This window comes from Manis javanica, chromosome 10 (genome assembly GCF_040802235.1).
Source record: "Manis javanica isolate MJ-LG chromosome 10, MJ_LKY, whole genome shotgun sequence".
NCBI lineage: Eukaryota > Metazoa > Chordata > Mammalia > Pholidota > Manidae > Manis > Manis javanica.
The window spans coordinates 52,802,776-52,822,491 of NC_133165.1; the positions used below are offsets into that span (position 1 = coordinate 52,802,776).

General features: G+C 40.4%; 1 protein-coding gene across 8 annotated transcripts in view; it reads right to left on the reverse strand.

The window, feature by feature from the left end:
- The window catches only part of DNAH3 (dynein axonemal heavy chain 3), a 216,719-nt gene that overhangs the window by 149,378 nt on the left and 47,625 nt on the right, over positions 1-19,716 (reverse strand). For all 8 annotated transcript variants that reach the window (XR_012122282.1, XM_073215466.1, XM_073215470.1 and 5 more), the window contains 4 exons: positions 19,266-19,410; positions 16,456-16,667; positions 12,452-12,543; positions 2,684-2,798 (listed from right to left, as the gene is read on the reverse strand). Coding sequence is in view for 7 of the 8 variants with exons in the window: in XM_073215466.1 (XP_073071567.1) it covers positions 2,684-2,798; positions 12,452-12,543; positions 16,456-16,667; positions 19,266-19,410 (564 nt within the window). In the remaining variant the exon portion in view is untranslated. The remainder of the gene's footprint in view (positions 1-2,683; positions 2,799-12,451; positions 12,544-16,455; positions 16,668-19,265; positions 19,411-19,716) is intronic.

Here is a 19,716-nt window from a genome sequence, read left to right on the forward strand (position 1 = left end):
CCTTTCCATACTGATCTCCACCCCAGTGGGACAGGAATCTATATCTTGCAGGAGACAGAATTTCTATTCTCTTTCTTGAAAATGTTCTTAAAGATATTTATTTTCTACTTCCTTTGCAGAAATCCAATATGGTCCAAGCCCTAACCTGCAATTAGCTTCTAGGGTTGGGAGGAAGTGTTCTGCCTCCTGCCCTCTGTTCTTATTACTTCCCTGTCTGCTTGCTTTCCTGGCCCTCCCTCAGGATCGACTGCTAACCTGATTGCCTACTAGACCTTTGGTTTCCAAACTGCGTGCTGAGGTAACCCAGGGCAACAAACTCAGAGCAAATCACTGTGGTTATTTAAAACATGAAATACAACTTTTTTTTCTTTCAATTTATATGTATTTTTTTCAAACATTTGTTGATAGGACTCAAATACTTATTAAGTTGTTTGAACCTAATTACTTCATAAGCAAAGCTATTGGGTATTTCTTTTGGACTAAGAAGGGGAACCATGAAAAAAGTACTTAGACACAGAAGCTGCCATGAGCCAAAAGAGTTTGGGAACCTCTGCTTGTACATTACGGAGCTGTAGTTAAGGTTACTATGCCTTAAAGGTCAGCCTCTACGAAAGGCCTCTTCCCCCTGGGCCATTGTGGTAAGCAAGCTGATAAAGGTCTGCCTCCCTGCAGCAGGTATGGTCTTTCTCACTTCTTTTAAGCCTGTATCTTGGTGGTTAAACTGGCATGACTATATATTCTCTCACCTGCCTTTTACCAGTAGCACTGCACTGGGAAGTGTGTCTAGCTCTCAATAAAGTGGTACCACCATTCGCTTTTGCTATTGATCTTTGCCTGTAGTTGTGTCAATCAAAACCTCTGGAGATTGGCCGAGTACAACTGAGCTATTCCCAGGTCCCCCAGCTTAACTGCTCATCAACAGCCTCTAGCAATGTCTAATCCAATCAGATCAGTAGCACCAAGCTGCTGGCACCCTCAGTGGTCTGGTCTCGATAGGAAAGGCCCAAGTTCTCCTCCCTTCTACTGGCTAATCTACAGTTCTTTAAAAATTTATATTTTTTTAATTAAAATATTGTTCATATACAATTTTACATTGGCTTCAGGAGTACATCATAGTGATTTGACAATTACATAAGTTACAAAATGTTCACCATTTTGTATAATTACCAAGTATCGACATACAAAAAAATTACAATATGATTGACTGTATTTCCTATGCTGTACATTCATCCTCATGACTTATTTTACAATTGGATATTTGTCCCTCTTTATCCCCTTCACCTGTTTTGCCCATCCCCCCACCTCTTATGGCAACAACCAGTCTGTTTTCTGTGTTTATGAGTGTATTTCTGTTTTGTTTGTTCATTTGCTTTATTTTTTTAGATTCCACATACAAGTGAAATCATTATTTGTCTTTTTCTGCCTGGCTTATTTCATTTAGCATAATACCCTCTAGGTCCGTCTATGTTGTAATAAATGGCAAGATTTTATTCTTTTTTGTGGTTGAGTAAAATCCCATTGTATATATGTACCACATGTTCTTTATCCATTCATCTATCAGTGGACACTTAGGTTGCTTCCATATCTTGGCTATGGTAAATAATGCTGCAGTAAGCATAGGGGTGCATATAGCTTTGTAAATTAGTGATTTTGTTTTCTTCAGGTAAATTCCCAGAAGTAGAATTACTAGGTCTCATTTATAGTTCTTATCTAAGGGATATCAAGGCATTATGACTATTGAAACTGAAGGGGGAGAGAAGTCACAAAAAAGATAAGGCCTGGGAAGAAGAGAGGTAACAGGAGCCTTTAGGGGTTTACTTCTCAATTGTATTGCACACTAGAAAAATCAGGTGTGGCTTAAAAATGCAGATGCCTGGGCATTTGGGGGTGGAGGGGAGGCAGGGAGAATCAATTGGATTTTTTTTTTTTTTTTAGAAGTGCTAAGTACATAGTGGATCTGTGGCATCTTGCTGCATTGATGGGCAGTGACTGCATTGGAGTATGGGTGGAGACTTGATGATAAGGGTGAATGTAGTAACCACATTGTTTTTACATATGAAACCTTCATAAGGGTGTGTATCAATGGTACCTTAATAAAAAAATTTAAAAAAAAAGAAGTGCTAAGTATTGTTTAATCCAGATACACTTCTGAGGGTCCTGGGGAACCCTTCCTGGGAGATACTAATATGGGAGGCTTGCTCAGCAACTTTGCATTGAGAAATTTCATTGCTCTTAATCAAAAGGCCTTTCTCATTAAAAAATGCATCCCTCCAGTGGTGTCTGGGCAGGAGGATGACTGGCAAAGGAAGGCGGCCAGGAGGAAACCATCTAACACACAGCATAGTGATTATAGATAACAATACTGAATTAAAAACTTAAAAGTTTTTAAAAGACTAGATCTTCATTGTTCCCACCACAAAAAAGTAATAATAATTATATGACCTGACAGAGGTGTTCACTAATGCTGTGGTAATCATACTGCAATATATATATTTATTAGATCAACATGTTGTATACCTTAAATATACACAATGTTATATGTCAGTAAAAATAAACTCTTTAAAAAAGATGTTAGGCACTCTTCCTCTGTGAATTCTGTAATTCTGAACGAATCCCTTCTGTAATCTATTACATGATAAAGGGACTACTCTCAGGGGGCTGGACAATTGGCCATGGAACTCACAGTGTCCCTGTACTTCATGAAGTTGAATGTCATGTTGACCCAGTTTAACTTCATTTTCTCCAAGTTTTTCTCCAGAGAGTATTCTTTACTGGCAGCTGCATTAATGGGCTCCAGTCTAAAGAGAGAACACAGTGACAACATTAACAAGAGGCAGGGAAAACACATCAAAGGAGGAATTCTGCTTAGCCATAAGAGAAAACCCTTAGTTTCAATAAAATTTACTATTCTCCTCTAAGATATACCAATTATCTCCAGTGTTTTGAAGGGTTTCTTACCCTTGACACGAGTGACTTTTTAGGCTATGTTATGGCTGAACTGTGTCCTCCAAAAATCATGTGTTGAAGTCCTAACCCCCAGTATACTATTTTGGAGAGAGGGTCTTAAAAGAGGTAGTTAAGTTAAAATGAAATCATTAAAGTAGGTTCTAATTCAATCCAATACAACTGATGTCCTTTTGAAAAAAGGAGGTTAGGACACACACACACACACACAGAGGGAAGACCAAGTGAGGACAGAGAGAAGGCAGGCGTCTGCAAGCCAAGAAGAGAGGCTTTGGAAGAAACCAGTCCTGCCAACACCTTGCTCTTGGACTTCAAGCCTCCAGAATTGTGAGAAAGCAAATTTCTGTTGTTTAATCCACCCAGTCTACTGTATTTACTATAGCAACCCTGACAAATTAATATAGGGTAGGTGTTTCTGTACTGTGGGGGCATCCCATCCTGGGCACTGCAAGACGTTCAGCAGCCTCCTGGCCTCTACCCACTTGATGCCAGAAGCAAACTTTCTGGGGCCCCGCCCCTTGCCAGTTTTGGCAACCAAAAATGCTTCCAGATGTTGCCAAATGTAACTGGAGGGCAGAAAATTGTCGCCAGTTGAGAACCACTGTTTCAAGGCCATTTAAACAAGACCTCTTTTTTTTTTTCCATTTCCATTGCTTCCTTATTTTCTCCAGAACTATTATTCTGACTTCTTATTCGGATGTTAGAACTTCTGTTCATTTATGTAATGGTTTTTGTTCCACTTTCTGTTCCTACCTTTTAAAAAAACACCTGCTATTTTCCTGATATGCTGGATCCATCAGTTTACAGCCCCTCTGTTCCACAGAAAGGGAGAGGGAAGGAGAGATGGGGAAGACAAATTTCTTTCCTGTTTCTACATGGAGCTCTGGGTCCTAAGTCCAGGTATACTTACGTTCTTGGAAGAAGGAGGCATAATTCTCTCTGCTCAGCACTCGTCTTTTTTTATTTTTATTTTATTTTGGTATCATTAATCTACAATTAGATGAATAACATTGTTTACTAGGCTCCCCCCTTCACCAATTCCCCCCCACATACCCCTTCACAGTCACTGTTCATCAGCGTAGTAGGAAGACGTAAAATCACTACTTGTCTTCTCTGTGTTGTACACCCCTCCCCGTGCCCCCCACACACTACATGCTGATCGTAAGGCCCCCTTTTTATTTCCCTGCCCTTGTCCCTCCCTTCCCACCCATCCTCCCCAGTCCTTTTCCCTTTGGTAACTGTTAGTCCATTCTTGGGTTCCGTGATTCTGCTGCTGTTTTGTTCCTTCAGTTTTCCTTTGTTCTTATACTCCATGTATGAGTGAAATCATTTGGTACTTGTCTTTCTCTGCCTGGCTTATTTCACTGAGCATAATACCCTCTAGCTCCATCCATGTTTTTGCAAATGGTAGGATCTGCTTTTTTCTTATGCCTGAGTACATACGTACCACATCTTCTTTATCCATTCATCTACTGATGGACACTTAGGTTGCTTCCATATCTTGGCTATTGTAAATAGTGCAGCAATAAACATAGGGGTGCGTCTGTCTTTTTCAAACTGGAGTGCTGCATTCTTAGGGTAAATTCCTAGAAGTGGAATTCTTGGGTCAAATGGTATTTCTATTTTGAGCATTTTGAGGAACCTCCATACTGCTTTCCACAATGGTAGAACTAATTTACATTCCCACCAGCAGTGTAGGAGGGTTCCCCTTTCTCCACAACCTTGCCAACATTTGTTGTTGATTGCTTTTCGATGATGGCGATCCTTACTGGTATGAGGTAATATCTCATTGTGGTTTTAATTCGCATTTCTCTGGTGACAAGCAATGTGGAGCATCTTTTCATGTGTCTGTTGGCCATCTGAATTTCTTCTTTGGAGAACTGTCTGTTCAGCTCCTCTGCCCATCTTTTAGTTGGATTATTTGCTTTTTGTTTGTTGAGGTGTGTGGGCTCTTTATATATTTTGGATGTAAACCCCTTACCAGATCTGTCATTTATGAATATATTCTCCCATACTGTAGGATACCTTTTTGTTCTATTGATGGTGTCCTTTGCTGTAGAGAAGTTTTAGCTTGATATAGTCTCACTTGTTCATTTTTGCTTTTGTTTCCCTTGCCCGGGGAGATATGTTCATGAAGAAGTCACTCATGTTTATGTCCATGAGATTTTTGCCTGTTTTTTCTAAGAGTTTTATGGTTTCATGACTTACATTCAGGTCTTTGATCCATTTCGAATTTACTTTCACGTATGGGGTTAGAGAGTGATCCAGTTTCATTCTCTTACTTGTAGCTGTCCAGTTTTGCCAGCACCATCTGTTGAAGTGACTGTCATTTCCCCATTGTATGTCCATGGCTCCTTTATCATATATTAATTGGCCATATATGTTTGGGTTAATGTCTGGAGTCTCTGTTCTGTTCCACTGGTCTGTGGCTCTGTTCTTGTGCCAGTACCAAATTGTCTTGATTACTGTGGCTTTGTAGTAGAGCTTGAAGTTGGGGAGCAAGATCGCCCCACTTTATTCTTCCTTCTCAGGATTGCTTTGGCTATTTGGGGTCTTTGGTGTTTCCATATGAATTTTTGAACTATTTGTTTCAGTTCATTGAAGAATGCTGTTCATAATTTGATAGGGATTGCATCAAATCTGTATATTGCTTTGGGCAGGATGGCCATTTTGACGATATTAATTCTTCCTAGCCAGGAGCATGGGATGAGTTTCCATTTGTTAGTGTTCTCTTTAATTTGTCTTAAGAGTATCTTATAATTTTCAGGGTATAGGTCTTTCACTTTCTTGGTTACGTTTATTCCCAGGTATTTTATTCTTTTTGATGCAATTGTGAATGGAATCGTTGTTCTGATTTCTCTTTCTATTAGTTCATTGTTAGTGTATAGGAAAGCCACAGATTTCTGTGTGTTAATTTTGTATCCTGCAACTTTGCTGTATTCAGATATTAGTTCTAATAGTTTTGGAGTGGAGTCTTTAGGGTTTTTTATGTACAATATCATGTCATCTGCAAACAGTAACAGTTTAACTTCTTTACCAATCGGGATTCCTTGTATTTCTTTGTTTGGTCTATTTGCCGTGGCTAGGACCTCCAGTACTACCTTAAATAACAGTGGGGAGAGTGGGCATCCCTGTTTTGTTTCCAGTCTCAGAGGAAAAGCTTTCAGCTTCTCGCTGTTAAATATGATGTTGGCTGTGGGTTTATCATATATGGCATTTCTTATGTTGAGGTACTTGTCCTCTATACCCATTTTGTTGAGAGTTTTTATCATGAATGGATGTTGAATTTTGTCAAATGCTTTTACAGCATCTATGGAGATGATCATGTAGTTTTTGTCCTTCTTTTTGTTGATGTGGTGGATGATGTTGATGGACTTTCAAATGTTGTACCATCCTTGCATCCCTGGGATGAATCCCACTTGGTCATGGTGTATGATCCTTTTGATGTATTTCTGAATTCAGTTTGCTAATAGTTTGTTGAGTATTTTTGCATCTACGTTCATCAGGGATATTGGTCTGTAGTTTTCTTTTTTGGTGGGGTCTTTGCCTGGTTTCAGTGTTAGGGTGATGTTGGCTTCATAGAATGAGTTTGGAAGTATTCCCTCCTCTTCTATTTTTTGGAAAAATTTAAGGTGAATGGGTATTATGTCTTCTCTGTATGTCTGATAAAATTCCGAAGTAAATCCATCTGGCCCAGTGGTTATCTTCCTGGGTAGTTTTTTGCTTACCACTTCAATTTCTTTGCTGGTAATTGGTCTGTTTAGATTTTCTGTTTCTTTCTGGGTCAGTCTTGGAAGGTTGTATTTTTCTAGGAAGTTGTCCATTTCTTCTAGGTTTTCCAGCTTGTTAGCATATAGGTTTTCATAGTATTCTCTAATAATTCTTTGTATTTCTGTGGGGTCGGTCGTGATTTTTCCTTTCTCATTTATGACTCTGTTGATGTGTGTTGACTCTCTTTTTCTCTTAGTAAGTCTTGCTAGAGGCTTATCTATTTTGTTTATTTTCTCAAAGAACCAGCTCTTGGTTTCATTGATTTTTTTATTGTTTTATTCTTCTTTATTTATTTCTTCTCTGATCTTTATTATGTCCCTTGTCTGCTGATCTTAGGTCTCATTTGTTCTTATTTTTCCAATTTTGATAATTGTGACATTAGACTATTCATTTGGGATTGTTCTTCCTTCTTTAAATATGCCTGGATTACTATATACTTTCCTCTTAAGACTGATTTTGCTGCATCCCACAGAAGTTGGGGCTTTGTGTTGTTGTCATTTGTTTCCATATATTGCTGGATCTCCATTTTAATTTGGTCATTGATTCATTGATTATTTAGGAGCATGTTGTTAAGCCTCCATGTGTTTGTGAGCCTTTTTGCTTTCTTTGTACAATTTATTTCTAGTTTTATACCTTTGTGCTCTGAAAACTTGGTTGGTAGGATTTCAATCTTTTGGAATTTACTGAGGCTCTTTTTGTGGCCTAGTATGTGGTCTATTCTGGAGAATGTTCCATGTGCACTTGAGAAGAATGTGTATCCTGCTGCTTTTGGATGTAGAGTTCTATAGATGTCTATTAGGTCCATTTGTTCTAGTATGTTGTTCAGAGTCTCTGTGTCCTTACTTATTTTCTGTCTGGTGGATCTGTCCTTTGGAGTGAGTAGTGTGTTAACATCTCCCAAAATGAATGCATTGCATTCTATTTCCTCCTTTAATTCTGTTAGTATTTGTTTCACATGTGTTGGTGCTCCTGTATTGCATGTATATATGTTTATAATGGTTATATCCTCCTGCAGGCTGAGCCCTTTATCATTATGTAGTGTCCTTCTTTATCTATTGTTACTTTGTTTGTTTTGAAGTCTATTTTGTCTGATAGTAGTATTGCAACATGTGCTTTTTTCTCTCTATTGTTTGCATGAAATATCTTTTTCAATCCCTTGACTTTTAATCTGTGCATGTCTTTAGGTTTGAGGTGAGTCTCTTGTAAGTAGCATATATATGTGTCTTGCTTTTTTATCCATTCTGTTACTTTGTGTCTTTTGATTGGTGCATTCGGTCCATTTACATTTAGGGTGATTATTGAAAGATATGTACTTATTGCCATTGCAGGCTTTAGATTCGTGGTTACGAAAGGTTCAAGGTTAGCTTCTTTACTACCTTACTGTCTAACTTAACTCACTTATTGAGCTATTATAAACACAGCCTGATGATTATTTCTCTCCCTTTTTATTCCTCCTCCTCCATTCTTCATATGTTGGGTGTTTTGTTCTGTGCTCTTTTTAGGAGTGCTCCCATCTAGAGCAGTCCCTCTAAAATACCCTGTAGAGGTGGTTTGTGGGAGGCAAATTCCCTCAACTTTTGCTTGTCTGGGAATTGTTTAATCCCTCCTTCATATTTAAATCATAGTCGTGCCAGATACAGTATCCTTGGTTCAAGGCCCTTCTGTTTCATTGCATTAAGTATATCATGCCATTCTCTTCTGGCCTGTACGGTTTCTGTTGAGAAGTCTGATGATAGCCTGATGGGTTTTCCTTTGTCGGTGATCTTTTTTCTCTCTCTGGCTGCCTTTAATACTCTGTCCTTGTCCTTGATCTTTGCCATTTTAATTATTATGTGTCTTGGTGTTGTCCTCTTTGGGTCCTTTCTGTTGGGAGTTCTGTGTAGTTCCATAGTCTGAGCAACTATTTCCTCCCCCAGTTTGGGGAAGTTCTCAGAAATTATTTCTTCTATCAGAAGACACTTTCTATCCATTTTTCTCTTTCTTCTTCTTCTGGTACCCCTATAATGCGGATATTTTTCCTTTTGGATTGGTCACACAGTTCTCAGTCATTCATGGAGATCCTTTTATTTTTCTCTGTGTCAGCTTCTATGCGTTCCTGTTCTCTGGTTTCTATTCCATCAACGGTCTCTTGCATCTTATCCATTCTGCTTATAAATGCTTCCAGAGATTGTTTAACTTCTGTAATCTCCCTCTGGACATCATCCCTTAGCTTTTGTATATTTCTCTGAATCTCTGTCAGCATGTTTATGATTTTTATTTTCAATTATTTTTCAGGAAGACTGGTTAGGTCTGTCTCCTTCTCAGGTGTTGCCTCTGTGATTTTTGTCTGTCTCAGATTCTACCTTTTCATGGTGATAGAGATAGTTTGCATAGCTGGGGCGAGTGACAGCTGGCAGAACATCCCTTCTTATTGGTTTATGGCCTTCCTCTCTTGGGAGAACAGCGACCTCTAGTGGCTTGTGCTGGGCAGTTGTGCGCAGACAGGGCCTCTGATTCTTGCCCGGCCACTATGGAGTTTCGCTCCGCAGTTGCTGTGAGCATGACCTGCCTCTGGCTGCTGTTCCGATATGGTGGAGCCGTGTGGGAGGGGAAACGGCTGGGAGGCTGTTTATCTCTGTGAGGGGCCTCCAAGCTGCCCTGCTGCACAGGGAGTTAGGGTGCCCAGAGTTCCCTGGGATTCCCAGCTGCTGGGCTGAGTGTCCCGGAACACTTCCGTCCTGGTGTGGGGTCCCTGTCCCTTTAAGACTTTCAAAAAGCACTCGCTTTTCTTTGTCCCTGGGGCGCCAGCTGTGGGGACCCACTCACAGGTCTTACTGTCCTGTTTCCCTAGTTTCCAGCACCCCACGCAAGCACTGTGTGCCTGCGCTTTGGTGTGGATGGCTGGGGCTGGGTGTTTAGCAGTCCTGGGCTCCCTCTCCCTCCCCGCTCCGACTCCTCTACTCCTGCTGGGAGCTGGGGTGAGGGGTGCTCGGGTCCCGCCAGGCCACGGCTTGTATCTTACCCCCTTTGTGAGGCACTGGGTTCTCGCAGGTGTGGATGTAGTCTGGCTGTTGTCCTGTGTCTTCTGGTCTCTCTTTTAGGGAGAGTTGTATTTGTTGTATTTTCAAAAATACATGTGGTTTTCGGAGGAGATTTCCACTGCTCTACTCACGCTGCCATCTTGGCTCCACCTCTTAGCACTAGTCTTTTAATTGCATCCTGAACTGTCCAAGAGAACTGCTGGTCTTTACTTACAGGTCAGAAAACTGAAGCCCAGAGGAAGCAAATGACATATCCAAGGCCACACACATAGCTAGAGAGAGCTGGAAACAGAGCTAGATGCCAGTTCTTTTGATTCCTAATCTGGTGTTTCTTCTTCCCCCACTGTGTGTTTCTCCCCTTTCTGTCAGAAGGACAAGAGAATTGCTCTTGTGTGGTCAGCCAAACAGGGCAAACTAAACAGAGCTGAGAACCCTCACTTACCCTCATGTAGGGAGTTGAAGGAGGCACAGACAGTGCCGAATGACAGACCATGACCTCGGCAGCATGGTCATCAGCTTGGGAAATGACCAAAATGAGTGTGTGCCTAGGGAACAATGAATAAAGGCAGGTGCCAACTCAGGAGACTGGCTGTATGACCATGATAGGCCCTAGGTCCCCAGCTGCCATTATGAGGGGTTGTTGGTATAATTAAGTAAGATAAAATGCTTGTGACATGCCTTACAACTTAAAATTATATGAATAATTGAACAGGGAAGGGACTGATCAGTTTGGGAGTCCAGGAAGTATATCAAGAGCTGCCCTTATCCAGATGAGCTAAAGAAGCTCAGTAAATGTGGGCTGTGATAAAGCTGTATTAACTACAGGATGGTGGCAGACAGGGAACGTCACACCCCACCAGGACAAGGCAGTTGAGGACTTGGACTAAAATCAGTTTAGGTTCTATGCTTTATCTCATAATCCTTACAATAACTATAATCAGCTACTATTATTCTTCCCATCTTACAGATAAGGAGACTAAAGCATCAGAGGTAAACAACTTGGCCACAGCATTACCACTTCTGGATTTGTCACAGTCGAGCACATCGGCACAGAGAGCAGCAGAGTTGCTGGGTACTGCTAGGTATCTGTCTCCTGAGAGGGGTTGTTTTTTAGGCAGTAAAGAGTAATGATTAAGGCTGTGGATCAGTCAGTCAGTCTGGGCTCAGGTCTTCATTCTTTCAGTTATAGCTATGGCCTCTGGCTAGTTACCTAATCATTCATTGACTTATTTAATCTGTGAAATGTGAATAGTATTATTAGCTAGAGCATCAGGTTATTGTGATGGATACCCTGGTTACTGTTTATAAAATGCTTGGTGCATCACAAATGTTCAACAACTGGTATTTCTTAGAAACATCTTATTGGGAGAAAATGGGGTCTCTTAATAAAGTAACCTAGACCTGGTAGATATGCATGCATCTATAGGCTTGCTCCTTAAAGAGGGTGGTAATGGTGGTATCGCTGGGGGGTAGGGCACTGTAGTATTTATGGGGTAGAGAGATTTGGGGACTGAGGAACCTTAGATTAGACCCATTCTGCCTCCATATGGAGAAGGGGACCTGAAACTCCAGTGTGCATCACTGTCACCTGGAGCAGCACTGTCCATTTGAAATATGTGAACCACATGTTGTTTTAAAGTTTCTCATAACCATATTTTTAAAAAAGTAAAAAGAAACAGCTGAAATTTTTAATAATTTATTTTAATGCAGTATATCCAGAATATCACTTTAAGATGTAATCAATATTAAAACTTATTAGATATTTTGCATTTTTAAAAATAAGCCTTTCAAACCCATCTTGTATTTTATACTTCCAGCACATCTGATTTAGAATAGTTACATTTCAAGGTCTCAATAGTCACATAAGCCTCCAGCATTAGACAGCGCTGACCTGGACAATACAGATTGCAAGATCCACCCCCCAGAACTTCTGATTCAGTGGAAGGGAGCTTTTGAAAAGGTGCATTTCTAACAAGTTCTCATGTGATGCTGCTGCAGCTGGCCTGGGCCATGCTCTGAGAAGCATACATGTTGAGTTAGACCTGAACACAGCTGCCTAACAGGTTCTCTGGACATCTCCCTATCTCTGTTTCTGAAGAAAGTGTGGACAAAGAAACAGGGTCCAGAGGATCTCTGATCCTAAAAACAGCAAGTCAAAAAGTATATATTGTTGCACACATACTCCAGGGTCATTTGGAGAAGAGGAGAAAGCTGGTGTAGAGATCTTTCATTAGACAAAGTTTCATGGACTTTTTAGAGCTCAAAGAGCCTCTGCTGTTTGTTATCATTGTTTGTTTATTTAAAAAAGAGGAAAACGAGGTCCAGAAAGGTTAAGTGGTTTTACCCAAAGTCACAGAGAACTGGACTTGGAGATCAGGTCCAAGATTTTTTTAAATGTCCCTTTGAAATAAAATCTGACTCATTTTCTAGTCATAGTCTGTCATTAACTCTGCAGTTGGAAATAAAAGCTTCAAAATAAAATCTGACTCATTTTCTAGTCATAGTCTGTCATTAACTCTGCAGTTGGAAATAAAAGCTTCACCAGTGGCTAATCACCAGAAGTGGAGGTTACTAAAAATTCTTAGGTTACCTTGAACCAGGAGAAAAATGGCTTGATATGAGGCCAGTCATACCCTTGTGGGAACTTAACAGATACTATGACCAAAAAACTTCCTAAATAAAAGGAGGAGCCTTACTTGTCAATGAATTTGCCGATTCCAAATTCCAGCATATTTGAGAGGCAAGTCGTTTCAGTAGGCTTAATTTCACAACCAACAATCTGACTGATCTGCAAAGAAAAGACGAAAATGAGTGTGTACCTTCGAAGGTACTGGCAGCGAGCAGACCATCCATGATGATGGAAATGTTCTATTCTGCGCTGTCCCAAACAGTAGTCACCAATCACATTCTGCTGCTGAGCACTGGGGAAATGTGGCTAGGGTGACTGAGGAACTAATATTTCATTTTTATTTAATTTTACTTAAACAGCTATATATAGGCTAGTGGCTCTCGAAATGGCAGTGCATATCTACAGACTCAGAAGGTAGCCTGAAACCTCACTGCATTATATTTGGTTTCCTGGGGGTTGGTCTCTGACCAGCACTCAGCACAGAGCAACTTTGTGATCACCTTGCGGGCTGGGATAGGATCTGACTTGTTTTTGTGCTCTTGGGGCCTAGTGAAAAACCTGGTCCATGACAGGAACTGCAGTGTTTGCTGAGTAAAAGGAGGAAGTAATGAGTATATAGGACAGGCAGACCCCCAAACTGAGTGATCCGAGGATGCTGGGAAGGAGGAAGGACTCCCCATGACACAAATATCTTCCTTTCCGCCCCAGCATGCTAGCTTGTTGGAAAGGTTAGACTTGTGCCAATTCCTTTGGTGTAAATACTACCCCAAGCTGATTTTTTATGTGAAAATATCCCTGAGAAAGGTCTTAAATGCAGTTAGATGGCTTCTAAACACTTCTCAGAGGCCTAGCGATTTGGGTGGTATGAGAGTTCCATGTACTCAAGAGATGAAAGAGGACCAAGGGGAATGAGGCTCTGTGAAAAACCTCAGACAGCCCAGTTTTGTCTCCATCTAGCTTTGGCAGTACTACATACTGTCAGAGCAGAAAGGGACATGAGAGCTGCATCACGTTCTGTCTTGTGTAGCCACATGTCCCTGGGGCCTGGCATTTAGTAGGTGTCAATAAGTACTTATGGAGTGAAAACAGAAGCGAACCAGCTCATTCAGATGGCTTCCAATCTGGGCTGAGGATAGCTGGAGGACCACTAAGGAAAAGGATATAATAAAAATAACATTTATTGGGGGTTTACCATGTAGTAGGCATTGTTTTAAGAGCTTTATGCATTAATTTCATCCTCCCAATATGATAGGGAAGAGACTAATGTATTATTATTCCCATGTTACATATAAGGAAACTGAGGTAAAGAAATGAAGTATCTTGTCCAAGACAATTCAGCCAATAAAAAACAGGGTTAGAACATGGAACCAGTTCTGACTGTAAAGCTCTTATCCATTACATTCTAGTGTTTCTCACAGGTCTTCTTCTATGTACGTGTGTAGGTTACATACTGCATTACTCCAGGAAGTACAGTTCACACTATAGTGCACAAAAGTAGCATTCCCTAGAGTTGTGCAGTGTACAATTTGTACAGCTGTTCCTGGTCACCATGGCCTTTCATTTATTCTCTAATACCTGAAAGTATAACAAAGCATCTGGTTTCTAATTCTAAAAATCTAGAGCCACACTGTCCAATAGGAAGCTGCTAGCCCCTTGTGACTATTCAGAAGTGGAAATGAGTCTAGTACAAATCAAAATGTGCTGTAAGTGTAAAAGCACATCACATTTCAAAGACTTAGTATGAAAATGTAATGTGAGAGCTCACACTTTGTATTATTGATTACCTATACAAATGATAATATTTTGAATATGCTTGGTTAAATAAGACCTAGTTGTAAAATTTCACCTACTTAAACTTTTAAAAATATGGTTATTAGAAACTTAAAATCACACATACACTTTGTAGTATATTTCAATTAGGCAGTAACTGCCCTAGAGGGCCAGCTTTGGTTCATATCATTGTGATTTCTTTGAGGTCAAATGTTACCTAGTTTCATCTTGTTTTAAACCACAGTAGCAACCCCTTTGCTGATAGCAGTAAAGTCTATGAAACTGCAGTACACCCAACCCATGACCCCAGAAGATTCCTGTTATAGGCTTGAGAGTTACAGGTGGTTTAGCTTTCAGAACCCCATCAGAGCCAGAATCTGTGCAAGCGTATCTCCTGAGTTAGACATTAGGGCAGAGAATGGCTTCCCCAAGCCTCGTGCTGTCACTGGGGTGGTTTGTGGTTTGACCTACAATGCAGGCAGGAAGGGGCTCTGAGTGGGGGCAGCCCTGAGAGTATCTGAAGGCCTCTGTCCATTCTGAGCTCACCTTTAACTATTCAGACCATGGGGCTTCCCCTTCAGGGGCTCACTACTGAGAAGCCACCATCCTGGGACTGCATTCCACTCCTACCTATGGCACACTGCCCCCTCCTATCCACTCCTTTCCTCTGACCTGATTATTTCTTGTTCCCTTTTCAACCATCTAGGCTGAGTCAAACCTAGATTTCAGTCTGTCTCCCACCATATACCAGCCACATGACAATCTAGTTCATTTCTCTAAGCCTCAGTTTTCTTATCTGTGAAATGGAGATAATAAAAGTCCCTACTTCAAAGTGTTTTGGGGAGGATAAAATGAGAGAATCCACAAAAAATATGTAACACAGTATTCAGTGCATAGTTGGTACTTAATGTTTTAGGTATCATTATCAATTCTAAGGAATATTTTTTCCTAATCTGGCCATCTAAGTGGTCTACAAATAAGAATTATGAATGTCTAGGAATGGTTGGAATTTTTAAGGTGCCCAACCATTTAAGGTGGGAAAATAGTGTCCTCGTGGGGAAAGCACCAGGTGGAGGGGATGGCTTTCTGAGTCCCCCAGAGGGTTAGTTAAGCACCATTAATGAGGGCACCTTCTACAGTACCATCCCATGTAAGGACAGAGACCAGCCTCCCTACCCTCCAAGAGGGTCAAAGTTTAGTCAGGCTAGGTCCATGGAGGGCCACCCTATGAGCACCGAGTGAGAGCATCTGCCTCTGGGCAGACCCCTTTGCTGGGGCAGCCCAAGACCAGGTTACCTTCTTTACATCCTTTGCTTAGGTCTTGAGTTTCAAGGCTTTCTGGGGAATAAAAAGCAGCTCCTCTCTACAGAAAAGTCCTGAATCTCTCACATATCAAGATCTTTGTCTTCCCAGGGAGATTAAAATTTTCCTAGCCACTCTGCTGGGACTCCATTCTTCTAGAAGGTATGGGTGTGCTCTCAGATTGGCTCCTTCCACAGGCAATGTCCTCAGTCTTAGGCATGGTTCTGAGAGAGGGAATTCCAGGCCTAATCAGAGAGGAATCTATCCATGGAGAGCCAGTTTCATTTCCACTTTCATATAGAGCAACTCCCTGATATAGGACAGGGATTTCAAGGTCATTCATAGCCATTGAATGTGATGATTATTTTAGAAACACAGTGAATTTTCTTTTTTCTGCTTAGCGTTCACACAACACTTATCACCCTCACACTTGGTTGCTTATATAATCCTGACTATTTTTAGGGAGAATATTTATTATTCTCATTTATAGACTCAAAGGACTGAAAGAAGAGTGCAAAATTATTTATGAACATAGCCTATTGGACCATGAAGCTCCACACCACAGTCAGCCCACGCAGGAATCATCTGGCATTAATAGGAGCCGTAGGCAAAGGTACAGCTCTCTCTTTAGTGTGTCCTAAGTCTGGAACACATCAAAGGCCCCTCCCACTGTAATTCAACACACTTATCACCCTGTAGGACCCTCAGCAGCCAGTTGCAAAGGAAAACCTTCGTGGCCACTGGCTGGAACAAAACTCAACCATCAGCAATGGCATTCCCAAAGAAAAGGGTAAATCTGTTTATGTGGGGAGGCAGTTCCTCCCATATCCTGCCTGCTCCCTTCCTATAAAAGTTTTTCAATCCCATTACTACCCCCTTGGCCCAAGTAGAGACTCCTTTCAGAAAGGAGAACCTTGACACAGTAATGGTTCCTGCCTTCCAAAGGGCTACCAGGACCACGTGTGGGCTGGGCTGGCTGGGGTGGACAGTGACAGGCACCTGCTGCCAGTGCCGGTCTTTCATTCCTGGGTTGCAGGAAATGCTGAGGATAGGTATGTGCTTCTTGAATTTATCAATCTTGATTTTCACATTCTCCGCCAAGCGCCTGGGTGCAGGCACATCAATAAGAGTCTTGGTCAATTTATATATTGTCCTCCACATATTCCCAATTTCCTCTGCAACTGCCTCAGCATTCAGTAAGAAGACAGGTCCTGAAATAGAAGACATGGGGTGCAGGAAGGGTGAGATCACTAAATACATGTTAATCATATGTACCTTTAATTCCCTGAATTTGGAACTGTGCCAATGGTATGGATATTGAAACAAGCACAGGCTTTGGACTTGAGTCTGGATCTGAAAACTCTGTTTAGCCAGTGAAACCATGGGCATATTTACCTGAATTTCCTAAGCCTCAACAGTACCACTTGTGATACAGTGGTAACGGTGGATACCTTGGAAGGTGACTGTGTAAATAAAGTGAGATAAGTAAAGTGGCTAACTTAATGCCTGGCATATGATGCAAGTGCAGTTAGGGAATCAATTGTTAGCATTGCTTATAGATGCTATTGTAGAAGCACTAAAAGGTGTTCCACAAATGCTGTGAAATATGAACAAGCAAAGAATGTGAGTGAATGGGGACATGGGAGTTCTTTGTACAGTTCTGGCAACTTTCATGTCAGTTTGAAGTTATTCAAAAATAGACTATTCTAAAAACAAAGAATGATACCTCCTTAAAAAAAAAAGTGCTCCATCCAGAGTAAAATTGTTAATACAACTCCCAAGAAAGATTTAAATAATATGGACCTTGTGACTCTTCCTGAAAAAAAGTACTCCAAAACTTGGATTTCCTTCTCCTCCTTTTCTTTTATAAACGGGATCCCTTAGCATTTGGGTTTCACTTTCAGTCAAAATTTTTCCATGTTGCTGCTTCCTTCCCCTTGGATATTTCATAGTAGTACTAACTCTTGCATCATGATGTTGCTAATTTACTCAAAAACACTTTTCTTTCAGGACTACTAAGACTAAATAAAGTTTCACTAATATAACATGCTTCATCAACCCAAAATTTTTGTTTAGTAATCAAAAATTAAAATATTTTTAAAAGAAAAAGAAAACAAATGTGCACGCCTTCCATGTAACATATCAAAAGAATAATTACATCTTTCCCAATTGGGATTTATCCTAGGAATGCAAGGTTGGCTTAATATTTGAAAATCAAACAATGTAATATACCACACTAATAGGCTAAAGAAGGAAAAATAGCATGATAATGTCAATTATTCAGAAAAAGCACCTGACAAAATTCGTATGAATTCATGATTAAAACCTCTAAACAAACTAGGAAGAGTAGGGAGCTTACTCAGTCTGAAAAAGGGCATCTGTGAAAAACCTACACTAACATAATTTTGTATACATTTACTATGTACATGTCAATCACACTACAATAAAGTGGTTTTAAAAGACACACAAAAAAACCCACTCCCTTATCTTTAATGGTGAAAGATTAAATTTTTTTCCCTAAGATCAGGAATAAGGCAAGGATATTCACTCCCATAAATCCTATTCAAGATCATACTAAAGTCCCTGACAATACAATAGGGCATAAAAAAGAAATAGAAGGCACACAGATTGGAAAAGAAGAAATAAAATGTCTCAGTTTTCCAGATTATATGATTATTTATATGGACACTCCCAAGAACTTCAATTAAAAGGAAATAATACTTTATAAAAGTGAAAAAGAAAATATCATTTACAATATCCCATCAACAAAAAAGTTTTCAAAGCTATTATTTCCCAGATTTACTGACAGTGTAAACAACAGGCACTCTTAAATACTGCTAGAGGAATAATAAATTAAAACATAACTCTTCTAGAAGAAAATAACAACAAAAGCACTTTTTAAAATTCCAGTAATTTTCATTACATACTGTTTGACCTAGCTATCTCACTTTTTGGAATTTATCCTACGAAAATGATCACTATATCCAGAAAATTGTCACAAAGATGTTCATCACAGTTGTGTTTATAATACTGAAGCACTGGAAACAAACTAAAGGCTCAACCCTAAGAGTCTCAGGATTTTTTCTCTGTTCATATACACTCTTCCCAGGTGATGTCATTCAGGGTTTTAATTATAACTTACACATTAATTATTCCACAATATAAATCCCCCTCAAAGCTGTAATTTAACTCTGTACTAATATATTCAAATGCTAATTAATATTCCCATTTGGATGTTTGCATATACCTCAAACTCAGTATATTCAAATTGATGGATATTTTCCCAACAAATCCAACACTTTTCTTGTTCAGTGATGGCAATATTCACCAAACTGACTGGGCTAGTAATCTGGAAGACACCCTAGGTTCCTCCCTCTCTGTTTGCCCCCTGCCCTTATTAGATCAATCATAGTCCTGTTGACTCTACCTCCTCAATACCTTTCTAGTCTCCAGGATCTAGACAAAAAGTAGTAGTTTACAGATATCTATGGCACTCTGGCCTTTCTTGAAGCAGCACAATAGTGGTGCTGCCATTTTATTCTTCCACCATCTGCTTCTGAGTCACTACCCAATCCATGGCTTTAGGTGACTGCCTGTTCTATTTCACCCTGGCAGTAGGTCTGGCTCTTTGATCCCAACCTTCCATCATCATTACATGATAAATTTGACTGTGGCTGGCTTAATTCAGAGTATCAGAATATGATAAAACATCCAGCCAGAATCTGAAGTCCAAACCTTATTTCAGAACTGCCTGGGTTGGATCCACTCCTATTCCCATCCTGTCCCAGAAGAGTGAGACCAAAACATACCATTCATCCACTCCTCTGACTTGATGCTGAATTCATAGGCTGTCACCCACAATTGCTCGTAAGGCACTTTGTTGGTCAATATAGTTTGCAAGAGAGGGAAAGTGCTCTTCTCCTTTTCCAACAGATCCTCCTCCTTATTGATTGACTGCAGGACAAAAGAAGATACTGTTTATTTGGTAGGTGGTTTCCTGAACCCAGAAGCCACCACAGCAAGTTCCTCAGTGCTTTGAAAGCCAAGTTGAGAAAGGTGCTGGAGAGCAAGAGAGGAAAATAAGGCATGGGCTCTATCTAGTAAGAAGGTCTGCTACTTCTGAGGGCTGTGGCAGCTGAGATGCAGTTGGGTAAAACTCAAGGATAATTTGCTACTAGTCCCATCCTCATTGCTTCCACTGTACCATATCCACATCCCCATTTTCACAACTGTCATATGTATTTCAGCTGTTTACATGAT